This window comes from Oncorhynchus tshawytscha, linkage group LG01 (genome assembly GCF_018296145.1).
Source record: "Oncorhynchus tshawytscha isolate Ot180627B linkage group LG01, Otsh_v2.0, whole genome shotgun sequence".
Classification (NCBI taxonomy): Eukaryota; Metazoa; Chordata; class Actinopteri; order Salmoniformes; family Salmonidae; genus Oncorhynchus; species Oncorhynchus tshawytscha.
In genome coordinates, this window is record NC_056429.1 from 19670777 (window position 1) to 19696966 (window position 26190).

General features: G+C 47.2%; 1 protein-coding gene across 2 annotated transcripts in view; it reads right to left on the reverse strand.

Moving 5' to 3' along the window:
• Window positions 1-26190, reverse strand: part of LOC112236020 (transducin-like enhancer protein 4) — an 86049-nt gene that overhangs the window by 51170 nt on the left and 8689 nt on the right. For both annotated transcript variants that reach the window (XM_042306406.1, XM_042306363.1), the window contains exons 2-4: window positions 22359-22456; window positions 20242-20305; window positions 3599-3643 (exon numbers count right to left, since the gene is read on the reverse strand). In XM_042306406.1, the coding sequence (XP_042162340.1) occupies window positions 3599-3643; window positions 20242-20305; window positions 22359-22456 (207 nt within the window). The remainder of the gene's footprint in view (window positions 1-3598; window positions 3644-20241; window positions 20306-22358; window positions 22457-26190) is intronic.

Below are 26190 nucleotides of genomic sequence, written 5' to 3' on the forward strand. Positions count from 1 at the left end.
GGAGGACATCCTCTGGAAGTCACCATAATTACTGTGCAAGTCTATTGAATGGGGTGAGAACCATGAGCCTCCTAGGTTTTGTATTGAAGTCAAAGTACAATGAGGAGGACAGAAGCTAGCTGTCCTCTGGCTACACCATGGTGCTATCCTACAGGGTGCTGCTGAGGGTACTATAGAACCTCATAGCAAAACATTGTTTTAATCTATGATTTGGTGACGTTAATATATTTAGTAGTTTTATCTAAAAAAATACAAATAGAAATTCACTGGAGTTGGTTCTCTCCTTCCTCCTCTGCGGAGCCTCTACTGGTGTGGGGTAGAGAGATACCGATTCAAAAATCATGTTAAGCACTATTATTGCACACAGAGTGACTCCATGCAACTTATTAAGTGACACATTTTTACTCTTCATTTTTTATTCATTTGTAAACATGAAAAAAAACATAATTCCACTTTGACATCATGGGGTTCTGTGTGTAGGCCAATGACACAATCTCAATTCAATCCATTTTAAATTCAGGCTGTAGCACAACAACATGGAAAAAGTCAAGGGGTGTGAATACCTTCCAAAGGCACTGTATATCTACTGAGCTTTCTAGACCTGACTGGATATATAGAACTAGCCTTCTGTAGGCCGTTATCACTAACTATATCTACTGGCATTCTAGACCTGACTGGATATATAGAACTAGCCTTCTGTAGGCCGTTATCACTAACTATATCTACTGAGCTTTCTAGACCTGACTGGATATATAGAACTAGCCTTCTGTAGGCCGTTATCACTAACTATATCTACTGAGCTTTCTAGACCTGACTGGATATATAGAACTAGCCTTCTGTAGGCCGTTATCACTAACTATATCTACTGAGCTTTCTAGACCTGACTGGATATATAGAACTAGCCTTCTGTAGGCCGTTATCACTAACTATATCTACTGAGCCTTCTAGGCCTGACTGAAAATATACAGGATATTGTCGGGCAATATCCCTGAATACAGTATATAATGTATACCACAGAATATTTAAATCCTTTTTCCTGGACCTATATCTGTGAGCTAGCTTACTGCAGGCTGCTTATGACAGATATCACTAGAACTACAGGGGCGGTGTACATCTGTGAATATAAAATTACTTCTGCAGGCTTCTTAGGACCGATATCAGTGAACATAATGTATCACCATACCTCCTGTACACATATACCACCATATCCCTGAGTCTTCTGAGAACATATAGCATGGAATATATAACTAGCTGTCTGCAGACCTAAAACATCACACTTGATGATATGACTGTATTGCTGCCGACATATATATCACTACATATGTAACTCCATTATACTAAGCCCTCGGTGTTTCTCTCTCTCTTCCAGTGAGGCAGGAAGGTGTGTGCTGTGCTGCGCCTGCTGTTTTAAAGCCACCATGATGCCATGGCTGATCAGTGATCACCATCTCCACGGCAGGAAGGGAGGGAAGCAGACAGAACACACACACAGATACTATCAGATCAGTTGGTATCAGTAGCCCTGTTGGCAGACGGCCCATTCCTTCCAAATCCTCACCTATACACATCCCTCCCTGATCAGTAGAAGCTAAAGGGAATAGTGACTCCTGTAGAAAGCGAGTGACTGCTTGATGGCTCAATTAATGGCAGCAGCACGCCCCGCACGTGATAAGGAGGAGAGTAATGGCACACGGCTGGGCTGGGAAGAGAGAAACTAAGAGCAGATACTGTTAAATCTATTCATGATTCATTATTCCTTGCTTTGGCTCAAAGCTCCCCTTGTCATTTCTCAGTGCACTCTCGCTAATTTTTTATTTTACTTTCACCCTCTCTCTGGCTCATCCTTTGTACAGTATCTCTCTCTGGCTCATCCTTTCTACAGCATCTCTCTCTGGCTCATCCTTTAAACAGTATTTCTCTCTGGCTCATCCTTTAAACAGTATTTCTCTCTGGCTCATCCTTTGTACAGTATCTCTCTCTGGCTCATCCTTTCTACAGCATCTCTCTCTGGCTCATCCTTTATACAGTATTTCTCTCTGGCTCATCCTTTGTACAGTATCTCTCTCTGGCTCATCCTTTCTACAGCATCTCTCTCTGGCTCATCCTTTATACAGTATTTCTCTCTGGCTCATCCTTTGTACAGTATCTCTCTCTGGCTCATCCTTTCTACAGCATCTCTCTCTGGCTCATCCTTTATACAGTATTTCTCTCTGGCTCATCCTTTCTACAACATCTCTTTCTGGCTCATCCTTTCTACAGTATCTCTCTCTGGCTCATCCTTTCTACAGCATCTCTCTCTGGCTCATCCTTTCTACAGCATCTCTCTCTGGCTCATCCTTTCTACAGCATCTCTCTCTGGCTCATCCTTTCTATAGTATCTCTCTCTGGCTCATCCTTTCTACAGCATCTCTCTCTGGCTCATCCTTTGTACAGTATCTCTCTCTGGCTCATCCTTTCTACAGCATCTCTCTCTGGCTCATCCTTTCTACAGCATCTCTCTCTGGCTCATCCTTTCTACAGTATCTCTCTCTGGCTCATCCTTTCTATCGCTCTCTGGCTCTTTTTTTACTACCCATTTTTCTTTCTCATATCACACTAATTCCCCCCTCGCCCTCTCTCTGTTCTCTCTCAAATGTATCTCTTTCTCTCTCATCACCTGTCTCAGCCCTCCTTCTTCCTTCTCCTGTGTCCCCTGCCAGCAGCCTTACTCCCCCTCTCTCATTCCCTCCTTCCCCTCTCTTCCTCCCCTCCCTCTCTCCCCCCCATTCTTCCTCCCCCTTTCTGGAGTAACACAGGCAGATCTCTATTCACGTCTCCTCTGTGGTAACAGTAGAGCTGACAGTGGAGCTTTACCCTGTCGGCCTGGCTACTGGCTAATGGCACATATTCACTATGGTTCTGGGTCTGTTTGGTTCTGTGCCTAGCTCTGGATCTGGGTCCAGCATGGGGACTGCTAAACACCACCGGACCTTTTCACTGCTGTCCGTAACGATGGAGAAGAATGAGCGTGTAAGTCACCTTGAATGAAGACGTCAGTCAAGTGGATAATGTGCCACAACGCGCACTCTGCAACAAGAAAGGGACATGGGGTGCCTGCCATGACTCTGCTGATCATGACACACACACACACACAAACCCTACTACAATGAACACACTCTTTCAGAGATGATGAGAAATACTACAGTTCATGGGTGTGAAACACACATGCACACACACCCGGTTTGAGGGTGTGTATGTGTGTGTGTGTGTGTGTGTGTGTGTGTGTGTGTGTGTGTGTGTGTGTGTGTGTGTGTGTGTGTGTGTGTGTGTGTGTGTGTGTGTGTGTGTGTGTGTGTGTGTGTGTGTGTGTGTGTGTGTGTGTGTGTGTGTGTGTGTGTGTGTGTGTGTGTGTGTGTGTGTGTGTGTGTGTGGTGTGTGTGTGTGTGTGTGTGAGTGAGTGAGTGAGTGAGTGAGAGAGACAGAGACAGTGGCTGGTGTCAGAGAGGGATGGTGACTGTGGTGTCTGCCCTATACTGCTCCCTGTAAAGACCATTACTGGAAGAGACCAGACACAGACAACACACACAGTAATACTGAAAGACAGTAACGTCTCTCTTACCTGCTTGTGCATCTCTATGTTCAGCCCATAGGACATCTCATAGTACTGTATGGAGAGAGAAATAACAACGTTCAATAAGTATACAGAGGTAATAGATTAAAAATAATCAGATGATCAATTGTGTGTGTGTGCATGTGGGTAAATTCATGTCTGCATGGTGGAAATGTGAATGTGTGTCTGTGTATGTCGTTGTCAGTGTTTGTGTGTATGAGGCGGTGTTTGTCTGTCTCAGCACCGGTGTGGGTGTGTGTACACAGTAATAACTTCCATCCGGGCTGGAGAGACAGCGGGGATCAGTCATTGTGACATAGCCAGTCCCAGTCTCAGCAGGCACATGAACAGCATGGAGAATGATGACCATCAAACCTGACTTCTCTCCCTCTCTCTCCCACCCCCCCACTCTTCCCTCCCCAATCTCTCCCCTTCCTCTCCCCCCTCTCCCTCCCTCTCTCTCCCTCTTCCCCCCTGAAACTCTCGTTGTCTCTGTATCACTCTCTCTGTCTTTCTGTCTCTTCTCGCCCTCTCAGAATCTCTGCATCTCACAGGGACTGTCTGTCTATATCTCTTTCTCTCGCTCTCCATCTCTTGATCTCTCTCTCTGGCATTTCTCTCTCGATCACACACACACGATGCATGCACACACACACGCGCTCACACAGTACACACACACGCACGCTCACAAGGTACACACACACGCTCACACACGGTCCTCTTGAGCCTTCCTTCCTTTGTCCATCTCTGAATCCTCTCCTCTCTCCAACATCATAAAAGCCATGTTCTTTTGTGCCATCTCTCCTCATCATGTCCTCCCTCCCTCTACCGCTCCATCCATCCCCCATCTCTCTCTCTTTTTCTCTTGCACTCTAACCATTATTAGTCTCTCTCTCGCTCTCTCTCTCTCTCTCCCTCGCACTCTAACCATTATTAGTCTCTCTTTCTCTCTCCATTCTTATTCATTCTCTCTCTCTCATATTAGATAAGTAGGTTCTGAGGACCAATATGCTAATGTGGCCATGTACTGGACAACACAAGCCTCTTCACAGAGCAGTCTGTATGGAGGAATAAGGACTATGTAAAGGCTTTAGAATGCTCTACATACCATATTATAGGCTGAAAGATAGTGCATAAGGCTCCATAGAGAACCAACATGGCTGGACCCATGCAGCGAGGTGAACAATGTGGGAATGGGTTACTGTAATGAACGTATACACTGAGTATACCAAACATTAAGAACACCTTCCTAATACTGAGTTGTGTGTGTCTGGCTGTGTGAGGATACTCCTCAGGCAAAGTCAACACTGATAGAGAGGCAGGCTAAATTAATTAAATGGCATGAAAGATCAAGATACTGTACAGCCACATATGATCCTTTTCATACAAAACACTGCACAGTGTACTACAAGGAATCTGCTCAGCTTAATCACACCAAAATACATCTGTCATGTCATGTCTTGCATATTCTCATTCATCTAATCTACTCTCATTCATTTTAATATTTCACATTCCTATAACTCTCCACACATACTATTCCAAGGATCATCATTCTCAGCCATATAAAAGAACAACGCTAAAATCCTCATGCAGGCTTATGATCCCAGGTGATGAAGCTGAGCTAGCTAAGAGCCCCACACTACACAACAACAGCAGCCAGCCACAGAGCTGTTATCAAGGCTGATCTACTACACACATACAGCAGAGCGGAGCAGCGTTGTTGTAGCGTTGTGCAGGTTTGTCTGTTCTGTTTCTTAATGGCTTCATCTTCCATCTGCCTGACTGTCATCCCCCTGTCCTACTCCCCCACCGCCCACCATTATATAATATCCCTCTCGTGTCAGTGCATTCTCATTGAGCGCTATGTGTATAATACCTGGTGTATCCATGTGTGTGTCAGTCTGTAGCAGATTGTGCACGGCATGTGGCGGATGTGGCGAAGGCTAAGCCCGGCAGAGAAACAGTAAGCCAGCCTGCTGATGCTGACGTCACCTCCCCAACCACCACAACGAGGAGGGTGTGTGTGGTGTGTGACACTGTGTGTGTGTGTATCAGTGTGTGTGAGAGTGACAGACAGAAAGAGAGGGTGAGACAGAGATGAGGGTGTATGTCGCAGTATATAGGTTCGCATGTGTGTGCGTGTGTGTGTGTGTGTGTGTGTGCGCACGCGCGTGAGTGCACGTGCGCATTAACTTGATGGCAAGGATCGACAATGCGAGTGTGTTGGCCCTCACACTCTTGGACACTGACGATAATAGCGATAGACCCCATCGGAGAACAGCTTTGATTGCTACCAAACTAAGGCGCTAAAACATTGACATTGCTGCTCTGAGTGAGACCAGGTTCCTGGATGAAGGGTCCCTGAAAGAGGAGGGAGAAGGTTACACCTTCTTCTGGAAAGGTTACCCTCCGGTTGGACAACATCAGCACGGTGTGGGACTTTTAAGAACAGCCTATCACTCAGCCCCCCGAAACACCAGTTGGCATAAGTGAAAGACTCATGTCTCTCGGTATCCCCTTAACCAAGATGCATTATGCTACTCTTCTCAGTGCATACGCACCCAAGTTACCATCTGAAAATGAGGCAAAGGACTGCTTCTACCAGTCACACCGCATCCCCAGGAATGTCAAGATATTTCTGCTGGGTGACTTCAACGCTAGGGTGGGACAGAACAACAGGATATGGAGCGGAGTCATGGTGTAGGCCAGGTCAATGAGAATGGCATGAGACTACTAACTCTATCTGCCGAGCACAATCTCATTGTCACCAACACCTTGTTCCAGCAGAAGAACAAATATAAAACATCATAGCTGCACCCACGCTCCAAACACTGGCACCTGACTACGTCATAGTTGAGACGTTCTGACACTAATGGCTTCCTGCTGACACCTGCCACGAGGGGTGCAGAATGCTGGACAGATCACCGTATGATACTGGCTAAACTCCAGGTGAGAATACGTCCCCCCAACGCCGGTGGATGAATAAGAAACAAGAAATCCAAATTTATGTCGACAAAAACGGCATGCATCATTTCTACAACTCAATTAAAGCTATCTATGGCCCTAGAAGTCATTCCATCACCCCCATGAAAACAGCCGATGGTCTGACTCACTTGAAGGACCAAAACCAGATCCTGATGAGGTGGGCTGACCACTTTGAAGCACTACTCAATCAGCACTCTCCTACAGACCACTCCATCCTGGAAGAACTGCCTGTCCGTCCACCCATTCAAGACTTCAACCATTTGCCAACCTTCCAGGAGGTGTTATCAGCTCTCCATTACCTCAAGAACATCAAGACCCCTGGTGCTGACAACTACTTAAGAAGGGAGGTTACTTCTGCACCAGAACGGTCCACCAGTGCATCACTGAGGTTTGGGACCTGGAGATTGTCCCTCCAACAGTGGCGGGATGGAAACATTGTCACCATCTATAAGAACAAGGGTGACAAGTTCATCTGCGGCAACAGCCGGGGGATATCCCTTCTGGCAGTGGCCGGCAAGTTCGTGGCCAAGGTGATGCTACACATGCTGGTGAACAACATCACAGAGGAACTGCCAGAATCACAATGCAGCTTCAAAAAGAACAGGAGACGGTCGACATGATACTTGCGGCACAGCAACTCCAGGAGAAGTACCGTGAACAACATCAGGACCTTTTCATGACATTTGTCGACCTCTCCAAGGCCTTCAACACTGTGAGCAGGGAACTACTATGGGGCATTCTACTCAAATGTGGCTGTCCAGACAAATGTGTCAACATCCTTTGCCAGTTCCATGATGGGCTGATGGCTCCAATGGCCATAGGAGGGCAGGAGTCATTGCCCTTTGGAGTAAGCATCAGTGTGAGACAGGGATGTGCGATGGCACTGGTACTCTTTAACATCTTCCACCTATGTGTCACCCAGCTTTTCCACAAAGTTGCAGTGTACTTCAGACTGGATGGAAATCTATTCAACATAAGGAGGCTCCAAGTAACCACCAAGGTTTTGACGGAGCGGGTTCTTGAGCTGCAGTATGCTGATGACTGTACTCTTGTGGCCCACACTCCAGAAGGCCTTCAGTCTATCCTTGTAGCATCTATGAGGGTCTATAGTAGGATGGGACTGTCTATCAACACCACCAAGACAGAGGTGGTCTGCCAATGGAGATCCGGCCCTCCACCCACCATGCCTGTCTTCACCATTGAACATAAATCACAGACAATAGTCCCGTCCTTCAAATACCTGGGAAGCATCCTCTCAGGGGGCTGCAGCATCAACCTCAAAATTCAAAATAGGATCAACAAGCATTTGCTGCCTTCGGGAAACTCAGACTCAGGGTCTTCCAAAACAGGGATCTCCACCCCCACACCACAGTCGCCATCTATCAAGCCCTCTGCATCACCACACTTCATTACAGCTGTGAAAACTGGGTCATTTACAGTCGCCACAACAAACAGATTGAGCGATTCCACATAAGACATTTTGGGAATCACCTGGTGCAACCGTGTGCCCCATACAGAAATACTTGCTAAGACCAACTGCAAGAGCATGGAGGCCATGGTCACCCAGCACCAACTGCGCAGGCTTAGGCATTTCATTAGAATGTCTCAGGAGCGCTTGCCAGCGAAAATCCTGCACAGCCAGATACATCTTGACCGGCGATCTGCAGGGGGGCAGATGAAGCACTACAAGGACCAGCTAAAAACATTGCTGAAGCAATGCAACATCAAATCCACAGACCTGGAGGATGCTGCTGTCGACCGTTCCACCTGGCGGCAGCTATGCCAGACCGGTGAACAGAGGTGGGAGGAGGAGAGGAGCACAAAGAGACAGCAAAAACAGCTCAGGTGACAAACAACCATGCCTGCCCCCGCCAACACAGACTGCATATGCCCCATCTGCAATACAGTTTGTGGATCTCAGATTGGACTCCACAGTCAAAGAATTCACTGTTAACTCAGAAGTGGAAGTCATCATCAGATACGATGGACTACCATAAGCAAGTCATTGGCTAACTAATCTCTAGTCATGTGATAGTCCTAAACCATCAACAACATCACCCCCACTCCGTCTTTCTATTCCTTTCTATAACACTCACAGTCATCTGAGCAACCAACGTATTGAGCAGTCAGTACTTCATTTCACTCAACCATCTCTCTCTCTCTCTCTCTCTCTCTCTCTCTCTCTCTCTCTCTCTCTCTCTCTCCATTTCAGAGTGTTTGCGCTCTCGTTTGCCCTTCCCCCATTTCAGTGACTCATCATGTTGAGTGAGTGTCAAAGTGTCTCACCAGCCAGCCAGCCTGTGTCTTTACTATTCTGTTAAATCTCCAGACTTAAGAAGATGATCTGTGAAGTGCATCTAATCCAAGGTGATTTGGCTAAATGGTATGTGTGTGGGTGTGCATGCGTTTGTGCACGTAGACTGCATTGTTTATCAGCATCCCTCATGTGGTGCCTGTCTCTCCACTTCTCTCTCTCCTCCCACACCAACAGATACCATCAGTATATTAATACATTCATTAGCAAGCTTTATTCACAAGTTCTTAAGACTGGTGAGATCTGACTTTTAGCTCTGTAAACTCCACATAGAGAAATAACTAAAAGTCGATAGAAAGTCTTCACTTCTTTGTTCATAATCAGAGTTGGAGAAATATGACCAAATCCCAACCTAAATGGATTGACCTTGGAGTAGCCTTTCTCATTGGGCCTAGAGTATCAGGGGCATATTTTTATTTGACCAGGTAAGTTGACTGAGAACACATTCTCATTTACAGCAACGACCTGGGGAATAGTTACAGGGGAGAGATGAATGAGCCAACTGTAAACTGGGGATGATTATGGGGACTGTGATGGTATGAGGGCCAGATTGGGAATTTAGCTAGGACCCCAGGGTCTTACAATAAGTGCCATGAGATCTTTAGTGACCAGAGAGAGTCAGGACACCCATTTAATATCCCATCCGAAAGACAGCACCCTACACAAGAGATATTTTCTTAGACCAGAGGAAAGGGTGCCTCCTACTGGCCCTCCAACACCACTTCCAGCAGCATCTGGTCTCCCATCCAGGACCAACGCTGCTTAACTTCAGAAGCAAGCCAATAGTGGGATGCAGGGTGGTATTCTGCTGACAAATGTTGATAGAGCCACCAGCAGCCAATCTTTGTAAAGATGTGTGTTCTGCTGTGTTCCTACATGTTACCAGACAGTCGAGGCAGGTTGAAGACTCTTAAATCACAATCCTCCTGGACCCTTTTTTTCTCCCTAAATCCTCAGCTTGCACTGTCATATGTCATAGAAACGGGTGCAGGGTGCATTCCTTTTACAATTCTATCCTCATCCCTTCCCCTCTCCCCCTCTGCCCTGGTTCTCTCCTTCCTCCCCTCTCCTCTTCTGATACTCAATCTCTCTCTCCATCTCCCTCTTTCCATCTCTCTTTCGCAATCTGTGACTGTAATGTTCCTGAAGAGAGCACAGTTTGTCAGGCTGAATCAGACAGATAAGCTGGGGGTGGAGTAAGCGGCTGAGAGTAGTGCATTAATCCTCCCCCCTCACAAACACCCCTCCCCCTGCGGGGATGTATAGCACGCAAACACACATGAACACACAGGGTTATATTGCATGTGACCACATGGATGGTCATTAAAACTGGAACCCTGCAGACCCCCTCTATTCCAAACAGAAACACTACACACAAATACTAAACACACACACAAACACACTCATAAAACCCACAGAAATGACACAGACACATGCCAACCTCTTCTGTCTCCCTGTCTCAGGCCTGACACTGACAGATACCTCTCATTCTCTGATCAGACAGTGAAACAATGTGGTCTTGTTTAGGCCCAGAGCAGCCAAAAATGTGATTTTCCTGTGTTTTGAGGTTGGAATAATACTGTGAAATTTTGAAAATTATGATAATGCCTTTTGAAAAGCCTGCCTGAATTGCAGCCTGTTTGGGTGAGATGTCCTAACAAAATTGTTGCTTGAGAAATTGCCCTTTGCTAAAAAGCTATTTTTGTTTCTTTTTATATATTTTTAAAAACTTTTTACCCTTTTTTCTCCCCAATTTTTTGTGATCTCCAAATTGGTAGTTACAGTCTTATTCCATCACTGCAATTCACGTACATACTTGGGAGAGGCGAAGGACGAGAGCCATGCGTCATCCGAAACATTGCCCTGTCAAGTCGCACTGGTTCTTGACACACTGCTCACTTAACCCGGAAACCAGCCGCACCAATGTGTCGGAGGAAACACAGTACACCTGGCGACCGTGTCAGCGTGCATGGGCCTGGCCCGCCACAGTTGTCGCTAGAGTGTGTTGGGACATACCGGCCAGCCAAACCCTCCCCTAACCCGGACGATGCTGGACCAAATGTGTCTCTCGGTCACGGCCGGCTGCAACACAGCCCAGGATCGAATCCAGATCTGTAGTGACACATCAAGCACTGCAGTGCCTTAGACTGCTGCGCCACTCTGGAGGACCCTTTTTTTACCATTTTAATTGAAAACAATCACAGTAAGGTGCTTAATTATTACCCAGAAATTATTTGATATTGGGATAAAAATGGCTGCAAATACACAGATTTCAGGAGAGCTGTGAAATCTGAGCCCCATGAATTATAAATACAACAACCAGAAACAAGGCGCCCGCAGTCACCCTCCCGTGTGTATGTCCATGTCTCTGTAGACTACCACAGAAGACTAACAGAGACGGCTTCCATATCTAACAGAGACGGGTTCCATAAAAAAGAAACGTCCTCACTGTCAACTGTGTTTATTTTCAGCAAACTTAACATGAAAATATTTTTATGAACATAACAAGATTCAACAACTGAGTTATAAACTGAACAAGTTCCACAGACATGTGACTAACAGAAATGGAATAATGTGTCCCTGAACAAAGGGGGAGTCAAAATCAAAAGTAACAGTCAGTATCTGGTGTGGCCACCAGCTGCATTAAGAACTGCAGTGCATCTCCTCCTCATGGACCATATTTGCCAATTCTTGCTGTGAGATGTTACCCCACTCCTCCACCAACGCACCTGCGAGTTCCCGGATATTTCTGGGGGGGAATGGCCCCAGCCCTCACCCTCCGATCCAACAGGTCCCAGACATACTCAATGAGATTGAGATCCGGGCTCTTCGCTGGCCATGGCAGAACACTGACGTTCCTGTCTTGCAGGAAATCACGCACTGAACGAGCAGTATGGCTGGTGGCATTGTCATGCTGGAGGGTCATGTCAGGACGAGCCTGCAGGTAGGGTACCACATGAGGGAGGACGATGTCTAACCTGTAACGCACAGCGTTGAGATTGCCTGCCATGACAACGAGCTCAGTCCAATGATCCTGTGAAACACCACCCTAGACCATGACGGACCCTCCACCTCCAAATCGATCCCGCTCCAGAGTACAGGCCTTGGTGTAAAGCTCATTCCTTCAACGATAAACGCAAATCCGACCATCACCCCTGGTGAGACAAAACCGCGACTCGTCAGTGAAGAGCATTTTTTGACAGTCCTGTCTGGTCCAGCGACGGTGGGTTTGTGCCCATAGACGACATTATTGCCGGTGATGTCAACACCGGTGATGCCTTACAACAGGCCTACAAGCCCCCAGTCCAGCCTCTCTCAGCCTATTGCGGACAGTCTGAGCACTGATGGAGGGATTGTGCGTTCCTGGTGTATCTCGGGCAGTTGTTGTTGCCATCCTGTACCTGTTCCGCAGGTGTGATGTCCGTCCTGTCTCCCTGTAGCGCTGTCTTAGGCTTCTCACGGTACGGACATTGCAATTTATTGCCCTGGCCACATCTGCAGTCCTCATAACTCCTTGCAGCATGCCTAAGGCTCGTTTACGCAGATGAGCAGGGACCCTGGGCATCTTTCTTTTGGTGTTTTTAGAAAGGCCTCTTTCGTGTCCTAAGTTTTCATAACTGGGACCTTAATTGCCTACCATCTGTAAGCTGTTAGTGTCTTAACAACCGTTCCACAGGTGCATGTTCATGAATTGTTTATGGTTCATTGAACAAGCATGGGGAAACAGTGTTTAAACCCTTTACAATAAAGATCTGTGAAGTTATTTGGATTTCTACAAATTATCTTTGAAAGAGAGGGTCTTGAAAAAGGGACATTTCTTCTTTTGCTGAGTTTAGCTTATGCATAAAGCTGCAGAGTGCGTTAATCAAACGTATAAAACATCACCCCCTGCTGCCTGCCTGCCTGCTTATGCTTTTACCTCGTTTTACGGAGGCAACATTCCAATATGCTGCTCCAAATGAATCCTCATGTCTATTCCATGCTCAACATCATCATCATTATCATCATCAGCCGAGTCGTAAGTCATTCCCTGGAAGTAGTACATTAGCGGGTGGGAACATCCCATACCTGGTTTTTAAAGTTACAGAATAATGAATGATAGGAGCAGTCTAAAGAAAGACTGGACTGCCTGTGCAAACAAGTCTTAAGGCTACAGTCTAACTACCTAAATATATCCTTCTGGGTTAGCTCCACTGTGGAGCCACTGAGACTTTGTTACTTCCCATTATTTACGTGTCTGTGCTCACACTCTCTTTCTCTATCCCTCTCTTTTCCTGCCTTTCCATCTCAGCCACTCTATCTTTGTCATTCTCTGTCTCTCTCTGTTGGTGTTGTATCTCTCTCTGTCTGGCTGCCTCTCTCTCAACTTCCCTTTTCTATTTTTTTCTCTCCCTTTCTCACTCCTGAGCCCCTGTCCCTGCCTTTCTCCCTCCCTCTCAATCTCCCTCCTTCTCACTCTGTTCCTTACACTCCCTCTCTCCAGATCACTGACAATACAGTAGGCATTACAGACATCACAGACACAGATGTTAGAGACCATTCCTCAGAGCTAACCTCAACCCCAGCCATTCATAGGCTACTCTACATAACTTGTATGTACACCAATATACAGTGCCGTGAAAAAGTATTTGCCCCCTCTGTGATTTTCTCTATTTTTGCATATTTTTTATAACGAATGTTATCCGATCTTCAACCAAAACCTAATATTAGATAAAGGGAACCTGAGTTTACAAATAACCAACAAAAATGTATACTTATTTTATTTATTCAAAAGTTATGCAACACCCAATTACCTTGTGTGAAAAAGTAATTGCCCCCTTACACTCAATAACTGGTTGTGCCATTTTTGGCTGCAATGACTGCAACCAAATGCTTCCTGTAGTTGTTCATCAGTCTCTCACATCGCTGTGGAGGAATTTTGGCCCACTATTCCAAGCAGAACTGCTTTAACTCAGCGACATTTGTGGGTTTTCAAGCATGACCTGCTCATTTCAAGTCCTGCCACAACATTTCAATAGGGATTAGGTCTGGACTTTGACTAAGCCATTCCAAAACGTATAATTAGTTGCTTTTAAACCATTTTTATGTAGACTTGATTGTGTGTTTTGGATAATCCAGGTCCTGAGGCAGCAAAGCATCCCCAAACCATCACACTACCACCATCACGACCACCGCATTTAACCATGGAAAGAGGTCTGGGAATATGGCTGAATATAAACAGCGTAGTTATTCCCTCCGCAAGGCAATCAAACAAGCGAAATGCCGATACAGATACAAAGTTCCCTGGTAGGCGCCGACAGAGATGGCCGCCTCGCTTCGCGTTCCTAGGAAACTGTGCAGTGTTTTTTTTTTTTACGTGCGGTCTCTCCTTCACTGCAGCCGAAGTGAGGAAGACATTTAAACGTGTTAACCCTCGCAAGGCTGCAGGCCCAGACGGCATCCCCAGCCGCGCCCTCAGAGCATGCGCAGACCAGCTGGCCGGTGTGTTTACGGACATATTCAATCAATCCCTATACCAGTCTGCTGTTCCCACATGCTTCAAGAGGGCCACCATTGTTCCTGTTCCCAAGAAAGCTAAGGTAACTGAGCTAAACGACTACCGCCCGTAGCACTCACATCCGTCATCATGAAGTGCTTTGAGAGACTAGTCAAGGACCATATCACCTCCACCCTACCTGACACCCTAGACCCACTCCAATTTGCTTACCACCCAAATAGGTCCACAGACGATGCAATCTCAACCACACTGCACACTGCCCTAACCCATCTGGACAAGAGGAATACCTATGTGAGAATGCTGTTCATCGACTACAGCTCGGCATTCAACACCATAGTACCCTCCAAGCTCGTCATCAAGCTCGAGACCCTGGGTCTCGACCCCGCCCTGTGCAACTGGGTACTGGACTTCCTGACGGGCCGCCCCCAGGTGGTGAGGGTAGGCAACAACATCTCCTCCCCGCTGATCCTCAACACTGGGGCCCCACAAGGGTGCGTTCTGAGCCCTCTCCTGTACTCCCTGTTCACCCACGACTGCGTGGCCACGCACGCCTCCAACTCAATCATCAAGTTTGCGGACGACACAACAGTGGTAGGCTTGATTACCAACAACGACGAGACGGCCTACAGGGAGGAGGTGAGGGCCCTCGGAGTGTGGTGTCAGGAAAATAACCTCACACTCAATGTCAACAAAACTAAGGAGATGATTGTGGACTTCAGGAAACAGCAGAGGGAACACCCCCATCCACATCGATGGAACAGTAGTGGAGAGGGTAGCAAGTTTTAAGTTCCTCGGCATACACATCACAGACAAACTGAATTGGTCCACTCACACAGACAGCATCGTGAAGAAGGCGCAGCAGCGCCTCTTCAACCTCAGGAGGCTGAAGAAATTCGGCTTGTCACCAAAAGCACTCACAAACTTCTACAGATGCACAATCGAGAGCATCCTGGCGGGCTGTATCACCGCCTGGTACGGCAACTGCTCCGCCCACAACCGTAAGGCTCTCCAGAGGGTAGTGAGGTCTGCACAACGCATCACCGGGGGCAAACTACCTGCCCTCCAGGACACCTACACCACCCGATGTTACAGGAAGGCCATAAAGATCATCAAGGACATCAACCACCCGAGCCACTGCCTGTTCACCCCGCTATCATCCAGAAGGCGAGGTCAGTACAGGTGCATCAAAGCTGGGACCGAGAGACTAAAAAACAGCTTCTATCTCAAGGCCATCAGACTGTTAAGCAGCCACCACTAACATTGAGTGGCTGCTGCCAACACACTGACACAACTCCAGCCACTTTAATAATGGGAATTGATGGAAAATGATGTAAATATATCACTAGCCACTTTAAACAATGCTACCTTATATAATGTTACTTACCCTACATTATTCATCTCATATGCATACGTATATACTGTACTCTATATCATCGACTGCATCCTATGTAATACATGTATCACTAGCCACCTTAACTATGCCACTTTGTTTACATACTCATCTCATGTGTATATACTGTACTCGATACCATCTACTGTATCTTGCCTATGCTGCTCTGTACCATCACTCATTCATATATCCTTATGTACATATTCTTTATCCCCTTACACTGTGTATAAGACAGTAGTTTTGGAATTGTTAGTTAGATTACTTGTTGGTTATTACTGCATTGTCGAAACTAGAAGCACAAGCATTTCGCTACACTCGCATTAACATCTGCTAACCATGTGTATGTGACAAATAAAATTTGATTTGATTTGAAGTGGAGTCCCAATTCAACGGCTCAGACACGAGACGTATGTGACAGGGTCTACAGGAAATCACAGACTACAAAAAGAAAACCACGGACACCGACATCACGCTTCCAGACAAACTAAACACCTTCTTTACCTGCTTTGAGGATAATACAGTGCAAACGTCGTGGTCCGCTAACAAGAACTACGCCCCCCCCTTATCCGTGGCCGATGTGAGTAAAACATTTCAATGCATTAACCCTCGCAAGGCTGCTGGCCCAGACAGCATCCCTAGCTGCATCCTCAGAGCATGCGCAGACCAGCTGGCTGGTGCGTTTACAAACATATTCAATCGCTCCCTATCCCAGTCTGTTGTCCCCACATGCTTCAAGATGGCCACCATTGTTCCTGTACCCAAGATGGCAAAGATAACTGTACTAAATGACTACTGCCCCGTAGCACTCACTTCAGTCATTATGAAGTGTTTTGAGAGACTAGTCAAGGATCATATCACCTCCATCTTATCAGCCATCCTCAACCCACTTCAGTTTGCATACCGCCCTAACAGGTTCACAGACAATGCAATCGCCATCACACTGCCCTATCCTATCTGGACAAGAGGATTACCTATGTAAGAATGCTGTTCATTGACTACAGCTCAGCATTCAACACCATAGTACCCTCCAAGCTCATCATCAAGCTGGAGGCCCTGGGCCTCAACAACGCCCTGTGCAATTGGGTCCTGGACTTTCTGACGGGCCGCCCCCAGGTGGTGTAAGTAGGAAACAACATCTCCACCTCGCTGACCCTCAACACTGGGGCCCCACATGGGTGCATGCTCAGCCCCCTCCTGTATTCCCTCACCCACGACTGTGTGGCCATTCCGCCTCCAACTCAAATCATCAAGTTTGCAGACGACACAACAGTAGTGGGCTTGATTACCAACAATGATGAGAGAGCCTACAGGGAGGAGGTGAGGGCACTCAGAGTGTGGTGTCATGAAAACAACCTCTCACTCAATGTCAACAAAACAAAGGAGATGATCGTGGACTTCAGGAAACAGCATAGGGAGGACCCCGCTATTCACATAGAAGGGACAGCAGTGGAGAAAGTGGAAAGTTTTAAGTTCCTCAGCGTACACATCAACGACAAACTGAAATGGTCCACCCACACAGACAGTGTGGTGAAGAAGGCGCAACAGAAATTTGGCTTGTCACCCAAAACCCTTACTAACTTCCACAGATCCACAATCGAGAGCATCCTGTCGGACTGTATCACAGCCTGGTACAGCAACTGCTCCGCCCACAACCGCAAGGCTCTTCAGAGGGTGGTGCGGTCTGCACAACGCATCACCGGGGTCAAACTACCTGCCCTCCAGGAAACCTACAGCACCCGATGTCACAGGAAGGCCAAAAAGATCAAAGCCAACAACCACCCGAGCCACTGCCTGTTCACCCCGCTATTATCCAGAAGCCGAGGTCAGTACAGGTGCATCAAAGCTGGGACCGAGAGATTGAAAAACAGCTTCTATCTCAAGGCCATCAGACTGTTAAACAGCCACCACTAACTCAGAGAGGCTGCTGCCTACATTGAGACCCAATCACTGGACACTTTAATAAATGGATCACTAGACACTTTAAATAATGCCACATAATGTTTACATATCTTACATTACTCATATCACATGTATATACTGTATTTTATACCATCTATTGCACCTTGCCTATGCTGCTCGGGCATCGCTCATCCATATACAGTGGGGCAAAAAAGTCTTTAGAAAGACAGACTGATGACAGACTGATGTGGAGGGGCTCAAGCTGTTGCAGAGGGAGTAGAGCAAGAGCGAGAGACAGAGAGAGGGACATGTTCTGCTTTTGGACAGTCTGAGAGTCTCATCCTCCTAACTCAAGATGAGGCTCCTCAACAAGCTAGAATCAGAGACGGGCAACTCCCGTCCTCAGGGGGCCCGATACTTATTTTCCACCATAATTTGCAAATAAATTCATAAAAAATCCTACAATGTGATTTTCTGGACTTTTTTCTCATTTTGTCTGTCATAGTTGAAGTGTACTTATGATGAAAATTACAGGCCTCTCTCATCTTTTCAAGTGGGAGAACTTGCACAATTGGTGGCTGACTAAATACTTTTTTGCCCCACTGTATGTACATATTCTCATTCACCCCTTTTTAGATTTGTGTGTATTAGGTAGTTGTTGGGGAATCGTTAGATTATTTGTTAGATATTACTGCACTGTAGGAACCAGAAACACAAGCATTTCGCTACACTCGCATCTGCTAACCATGTGTATGTGACCAATAAAATTTGATTTGATTTGTAAACCATGCTTGACCGTTGGTATGAGGTTCTAACTTTGAAATGCAGTGTTTGATTTTTGCCAGGCATAACGGGACCCATGTCATCCAAAAAGTTATACTTTTGACTCATCTGTCCATAGTACATTCTTCCAAGAGTCTTGATGATCATCCAGGTGCTTCCTGGCAAACTTGAGTAAACTTTTTGGACGAGATGGGTCCCATTATGCCTGGCGAAAATCAAACACTGCATTCCACAGTAAGAACCTCGTACCAACGGTCAAGCATGGTGGTGGTAGTGACGGTTTGGGGATTCTTTGCTGCCTCAGTACCTGGACAACTTGCCTTAATAGAAGGAACCATGAATTCTGCTCTGTATCAGAGGATTCTACAGGAGAATGTCAGGCCATTTGTCTGTGAGCTGAAGTGCAGCTGGGTCATGCAGCAAGACAATGATGCAAAACACACAATCAAAATGTTTAAAAAGCAACAAATTCAGACCTAATGCCAATTGAGATGTTGAAAATCAGAAAGGGGGCAAATACTTTTTCACGGCATTGTACATTATATGCAATATATCCACATTTTAGAAAAAAAGGTGCTATCTAGAACTGAAAATGGTTCTTCGGCTGTCCCCATAGGAGAACCCTTTTTGGTTCCAGATATAACACTTTTGAATTCCATGTAGAGCCCTTTACGCAGAGGGTTCTGCACGGAACCCAAAAGAGTACTACTGTATCTTGAACCAAAAAGGGTTCTCCAAAGGGACAGCCAAAGAACGCATTTGTAACCCTTTTTTCTAAGATTGTAAATGTATATCGCACCTGCCCCAGCTATCCCCCATCTCTATGGAGACCAACACTATGGAAAAGGCTTCATTCACAGACGTTTTAGCCTATTTCTTGATGCTGTTGACCAACAGTCCTGTGGTCACAAAGGTCATGACATTTAATATGAATTCATGAGGGTTGATCAAATGTCGCTGACTGTCCCCCAGTCTATAACACAGAGTAGACTGTAGTCTCTCCTCACATTGGAGTAAAGGCTCCTACATATCTATCCAACTACCGCCAACTCAACCATCCATCAAACCTTGCAAAGGTGAAATCTTCCATAAAGGACAGCCTCTCACAGTCACAGAGAACAGTGTGAATACTCTTAGTCTGAGGTAGTGTCTGTCTGTCTACCATTGTGTACTGTCCTTCCCCTTTCTCTCAGTCTCTCTCACTCACTTTCTTCCATCTCTCTCTCTCTCATTGATGGAATGGGAGCTGCTCAGCAGATGGTTCATATCATATTCAGGTTGTCCTCACCGTGTTTGTTCCACAGACATAGACATAGTTAATAACATACAAGTCTTTAGAAAGACAGACTGATGTGGAGGGGCTCAAGCTGTTGCAGAGGGAGTAGAGCAAGAGCGAGAGACAGAGAGAGGGACATGTTCTGCTTTTGGACAGTCTGAGAGTCTCATCCTCCTAACTCAAGATGAGGCTCCTCAACAAGCTAGAATCAGGGACGGGCAACTCCCGTCCTCAGGGGGCCTGATTGGTGTCACACGTTTGCCCCAGACCCAGCTAACACACCTGACTCCAATAATCAACTAACCCGGATCTTTAGTTTAGAACGCAATGACTTTAAATCAGCTGTGTTTGCTTGGGATGGGGAAAAAATGTGGCCCCCGAGGACTGGAGTTGCCTATCCCTGAGCTAGATAGTTTCCTATGTTGGTGTAATGGAGAGGGGTATATTTCTCCACGTTGTCTCATTGATGTCTGTGAACCAACGCTGGTGGAAATAGAATAGATCTTACCATGATGTAGTGTCTCTGCATCTCTGTCTTCTCACTGGCCAGCTTCTCACACTCCAGTTTCAGGCTGCAGAGAAAGAGGGAAAAAACACACACACACACACACGTGTCAACAAACTGATCTAAGGCAGGACCTACCCCGCTGCAGCTCAACCTGAATCTCTCCTTTGTGTCAAAGCTGAAAAAGGTTATGGGTCTAGATCAATTAGACAGAGAGACCGATGGGATCCAGGCTGCAGTGGGAGAACAATACTAGTTTCAACACACTGTTCACTGCTGTGACTGAGAGAGTTATGGCCATGAGTATTCAGCTCATGGTGTGAAGCTGGGCTCTCAGCACCAAGGTTACAGTCTGGAGGTCAACTCTACTCTGTTAACACTCTGATAAAACAGACACTCTGCTATGATATGGAAGAACAGACCAATATCACCACACCCTGCTAGCCTGTGACATCGAGCATAGGAGTCGGTAAAACGGCACAAACAGATCTGGGACCAGGCTTGCACCCTGCCACTGTGACATCCAGCGTAGGAGTCGGTAAAACAGCACAAACAGATCTGGGACCAGGCTTGCACCCTGCCACTGTGACATCGAGCATAGGAGTCGGTAAAACGGCACAAACAGATCTGGGACCAGGCTTGCACCCTGCCACTGTGACATCGAGCATAGGAGTCGGTAAAACGGCACAAACAGATCTGGGACCAGGCTTGCACCCTGCCACTGTGACATCGAGCGTAGGAGTCGGTAAAACAGCACAAACAGATCTGGGACCAGGCTTGCACCCTGCCACTGTGACATCGAGCATAGGAGTCGGTAAAACAGCACAAACAGATCTGGGACCAGGCTTGCACCCTGCCACTGTGACATCGAGCGTAGGAGTCGGTAAAACAGCACAAACAGATCTGGGACCAGGCTTGCACCCTGCCACTGTGACATCGAGCATAGGAGTCGGTAAAACAGCACAAACAGATCTGGGACCAGGCTTGCACCCTGCCACTGTGACATCGAGCGTAGGAGTCTGTAAAACAGCACAAACAGATCTGGGACCAGGATTGCACCCTGCCACTGTGACAGGTGGACTATGATGGATAAGATTAGAATCACCACCTGCATTTGACCTGTGTATGACTGTGTTATATCAACCTTATAGTTCACTGCACCCATCCTTGGCTTTCAAATACATCAAGTGCAGTATTATTAAGCCTGACGTGTAATATTCCACAGAATAATAAGTGGAGCAGTAGAAGTGTGACAATGGTTCCCAGGGGGATCCCCCAGTCCTTTAGAGAGAGGAGGGGCAGTTCCTCCCTGAGGTACACACATTCATATAGGACACAATCCTCAGACTCCCATCTTCAGACACACAGATAGCACAGACCTTTCTATTGTGTATTAATGTTTATGACATACAATATCACACAACTATAGTTCCTTTTTAAATATAGATACATATATTTATTTTTTATTTAACTAGGCAAGTCAGTTAAGAACAAATTCTTATTTACAAAGACGGCCTACACTGGCCAAACCCAGACGACGCTGGGCCAATTGTGCACCACCTTTTGTGACTCCCAATTACGTGATACAGCCTGGATTCGAACCAGGGTGCCTGTAGTGACACCTCACCACTGAGATGCAGTGCCTCAGACCTCTGCGCCACTCGGGAGCCCAATATATATCATAGGTAGCTCAGTGGCAGAGAAGGAGATCCGTGTAGTCTTTTTTCCCCACTGTATGGTGTCTAATTTATGTCAGAAACATCAACACAGAATAGAAGTAAAAGTCTGTGCTATCCATATATCTGTGTGTCTGAAGATGGGAGTTTTGAGTTACATACATGGGTTTTACATTAGGATGGTGCCTACATACAGTATGCCTGCATGGGGTAAGATGGAGGTTGGTGTGTATATACTATCTGTATAGTCTATAAGGGGGAGGTGGAGGGTAGTGAGTGAGTATGTACTATCTGTATAGTCTATAAGGGCGAGGTGGAGGGTAGTGAGTGAGTATACACTATCTGTATATTCTATAAGGGGGAGGTGGAGGGTGGTGAGTGTGTATATACTATCTGTATAGTATATAAGGGGGAGGTGGAGGGTGGTGAGTGAGTATACAGCACCTGTGGTATTGAGCCTGGAGGAACTGGAACTCTTCCTTGATGCGGTCCAGGGTCTCCAGGACTGTGAACTTGAAAGACTGACCAGGCTGAATAGGGACCTGGGGGAGAGAAAAGAAAGGAGAGGAAAGAAGAAGGGAGAGTAAGGTCACTTCAACACATATCATAAAACATTGTCCTTGCTCTCTTTATCTCTCCGCACCCCTCTTTCACAAACATTCTCTCACTCTTTTCTCTCCAACCACCCTCTTCTTCTCTCCCCTTTCCTCCTCCTCTTTCTCTCCTAATGACTGTCTCCCTCCCCCTCTCACATTAGCATCTCTCTCTCTCGTCTCTCCTCTCCTCCCTCTCTCCTCCCTCTCCTCTGCTAGGATGGTTTTTGCTAATGTATTCTTGCCTACAAAGCACTGAGAAGGGAAAACGTCAACTGAATAACTCATGGTGAATCACAAACATTAAAACGGCACTGTCTTTCACCTGCTAAAAGCAAAGAATCTCAACAAACGCCCCCCAGGAGAACCCTGCCCCCCCTGAAGCCTGTCTGAAGCACTTTAGGTGTTGTTCCCCTCGCTGTGTAGTTGGGGGAACACAAACACAGCAGGGATGTTGTTTTAGAGGCAGGGCAATATAACCGGATAGAGGGTGGGGGGAGGACTAGGTAGCTGATTCAGGTGGCTATTCAGCAGCCTGATGGTCTGGGGGTAGAAGTTATTGGCCAGTCTTTCCGTTTTTGCCATGATGCTCCTGCACTGCCTGCGTCTGAGTTATGGAAGTGGGATGAACAGTCCGTGGCTCAGGTGAATCGGGTCCCTGATTATCTTCTTGGCCTTCCTGCGACACCTGGTGTTGAAGGTGTCCTGGAAGGCAGGCAGTGTGCACCCAATGGTGCGTTTGGCTGAGCGTTTCACCTTCTGTAGCACCTTATGGTTAGCGGCGGTGGAGTTGTGTTGCAGTTTAACAGTCTGCTCTTGATGGTGCGCCTGTAGAACACTGAGGGCTCTCGGAGACAGGTCAAATTTCTTCAGCCTCCTGAACTTGAAACTTTTGACCGTCTCCATGGCAGGGCTGCCATTGATGAGGATCGGGATGTGCCCAGCCTGGTTCTTCCTGAAGTCCACAATCAGCCCCTTTGTTTTGCTGACGTTGAGCGAGGGTTGTATACCTGGCACCAAGCCGTCAGAGTGCCTACCTCCCCCTGTAGGCCGTCTCATCATTGCTGATAATCAGGCCTACTACTGTCGAGTCGTCAGCGAACTTGATGATGGAGTTTGACCTGTGTGAGGCCACACAGTTGTGGGTATACAGGGAGTACAGGAGGGGACATAGGACGCAACATTGTGGGGCCCCCGCGTTGAGGATCAGTGTGGAGGAGTTAATGTTGCCTACATTCACCATCTGGGGGTGGCGCGTCAGGACCCAGCTGCATAGGGAGTTCAGTCCCAGGGCCGTGAGCTTAGAGGGCACTACGCTGTAGTCGATGAACAGTGAACTCACATATGCATTCCTTTTCTCCAGGTGGGTGAGGGTAGTGTGCAGTGAAATGGCGATTGCGTCGTCGTGGATCTGTCTGGGCGGTAGGTAAATTGGAGAGGGTCGAGTGTGTCAGGGAGGGAGGAGGTGATGTGGTCATTGCCGAGCCTCTCAAAGCACCACACGGTGACGGGGGTGAGTGCTATGGGTCGGTAATCATTTAGTTCAGTTCCATTCCCTTTCTTGGGCACTTTATAGCTGAGGGGATGGAAGTGTGGTGAAGGAGGAACATACTACTGAAACATACAAACAGGTGCGTACACACACGGGCGCTGAGCTGACACGCAACAAGCCCTTGTGCTAAATGGGGGCTACGCACAAAAAGCCTGGGACACACGCACACACAAATGCATGCACACAACTGAGGCTAAAAAGATAATGCATGTCAGTGTTATTCAACCACATGCTCCAGATCAGTGGCATAGGCTGCTTCAAATCCAAAAAATTGTATTTGTCACATTTAGCAGATGTTATTGCAGGTGTAGCGAAATTGTAATACTTCACCTCACACGCCCTGACCGGACTTTAGTCTGCACAACTCTATCTGTCCATCTCTCTCTCCCTCCTCATTCCCTCACTCCATCTCACCACCCCCACCCCTGAGAGCCAATACCAGACCTCTCCCCTTTGCCCTTTTCCGCTCCACCTCTTTACCCTCTAACTTCTCTCCCCCTTTTTCCTCACGCTTTCTTTCCACAGAATAGGGTGCGAATCCTGTCTGTCCAGAGGCTAACTAGGCGGCTAAAAGATTGCAGGTTTCAGTAGGAGCTTAATTAGTCTAGACAAGGAAATTCAATTAAATTTCAATTAGGCTAATGGTGGAGGTCAGACACTCTTTGGGCTTTCCAGTAATTAAGCTGCGGGTTGTGCAGCTCAGTTTGTGCCTAGTGCTGTGGCGGTTTCATGGACCAATGGCCTCAACTCAGTACACAACCCCGGTGGGGGAGGGGCGGCTGCCGACAGGGCCCCACTGACCTTCATTCATACCACACTGGTCTGACACTGGTCTGACACACACACAGGGGCGGGGGAAAGGAGGGGGATAGACTGCAGTAGAGAAGAGATGGCCTAACAAATCCTCTGACCACTAGACAGTGGACAACCACAGACTACATTCCAGACCGACTACTGTCCATTTTACATCAGCACTCACAATAACACATTCCTTAATGCAGACAGCAGGTTTTCTGTATGGGTCAGGTTGTGAGTGATATAACTACAGACCCAGCGTGTTCTGGTCTCAGAGCATCCTGGGGGAGTGGGGGGAGTGAGGGGGGAGTCTCCTCTCCTCTCTCTCAGTGTGGCTCAGTTGGGCCCTGGTGGTGTCAGACAGCATGGGGGATCCTGAAACACCAAACAGATCTGGTTAATCTAGGAGAGGAGGGAGGGGGTAGACAGACAGGCCAGCATTCAATCACAATTTAGAGGAGCTGGAACTGGAGCAAGTTGAGCCGAGAATTTAGAAGGATTATCCATGGGTGGGGGGGTCGGGGGGGTGAGGGGAGAGACTGGGCTAGGAGATCACATAACAGTACAGAGCCAGCAGCAGGGCCACAGCCCTCCCTCCATCCGTCCTCTCATCAACCCCCCCTAATCTGTCCATCAATCACTGGGGGAAACATTTGATTTAGGCTGCTGTTTCTGGGCTGAAACAGATGTGGGTCTGGGACTGATCGGGACTGCAGAGCGTCTGTCTGCTCTGTGGCACACTTTCTGTTCTGTCACGCCGCCCGCTCCCTCTCTCCCTCAATCTTTCTCTTTCCATCTCCCTCTCTTGCTCTCTCTCTGTCTTTCTCACTCACTCTCTGTCTCTCTGTTTCAGACAGGCTGGGGAGAGAGATGTTCAGAGGGGCATAAAATAATAATTTGCTGGTGAAATATTTAGGGTAAAGGCACATGAATAGATGAAGAGTACCAAGTGTAGAAGGGAGGTGTTAATGTGATATTGGGTGTAGGGGACGTGTTTATGTTTGTTTGTGTGGGTGGGTGGGTGGGTGTGTCCTCCACATCACTCCTGTTCTCTCTTTTTATTTTTCCCTCCACTCTTTCTCCTCTCCTCTGGGGGTCCTCCTATCTCCTCTCAGTGTGGTGTCTCCATCTCTTCTGTCCCCCTCTCTCCTCTCAGTATGGTGTCTCCATCTCTTCTGTCCTCCTCTCTCCTCTGAGTCTGATGTCTCCATCTCTTCTGTCCTCCTCTCTCCTCTCGGTCTGATGTCTCCATCTCTTCTGTCCTCTTCTCTCCTCTCGGTCTGATGTCTCCATCTCTTCTGTCCCCTTCTCTCCTCTCGGTCTGGTGTCTCCATCT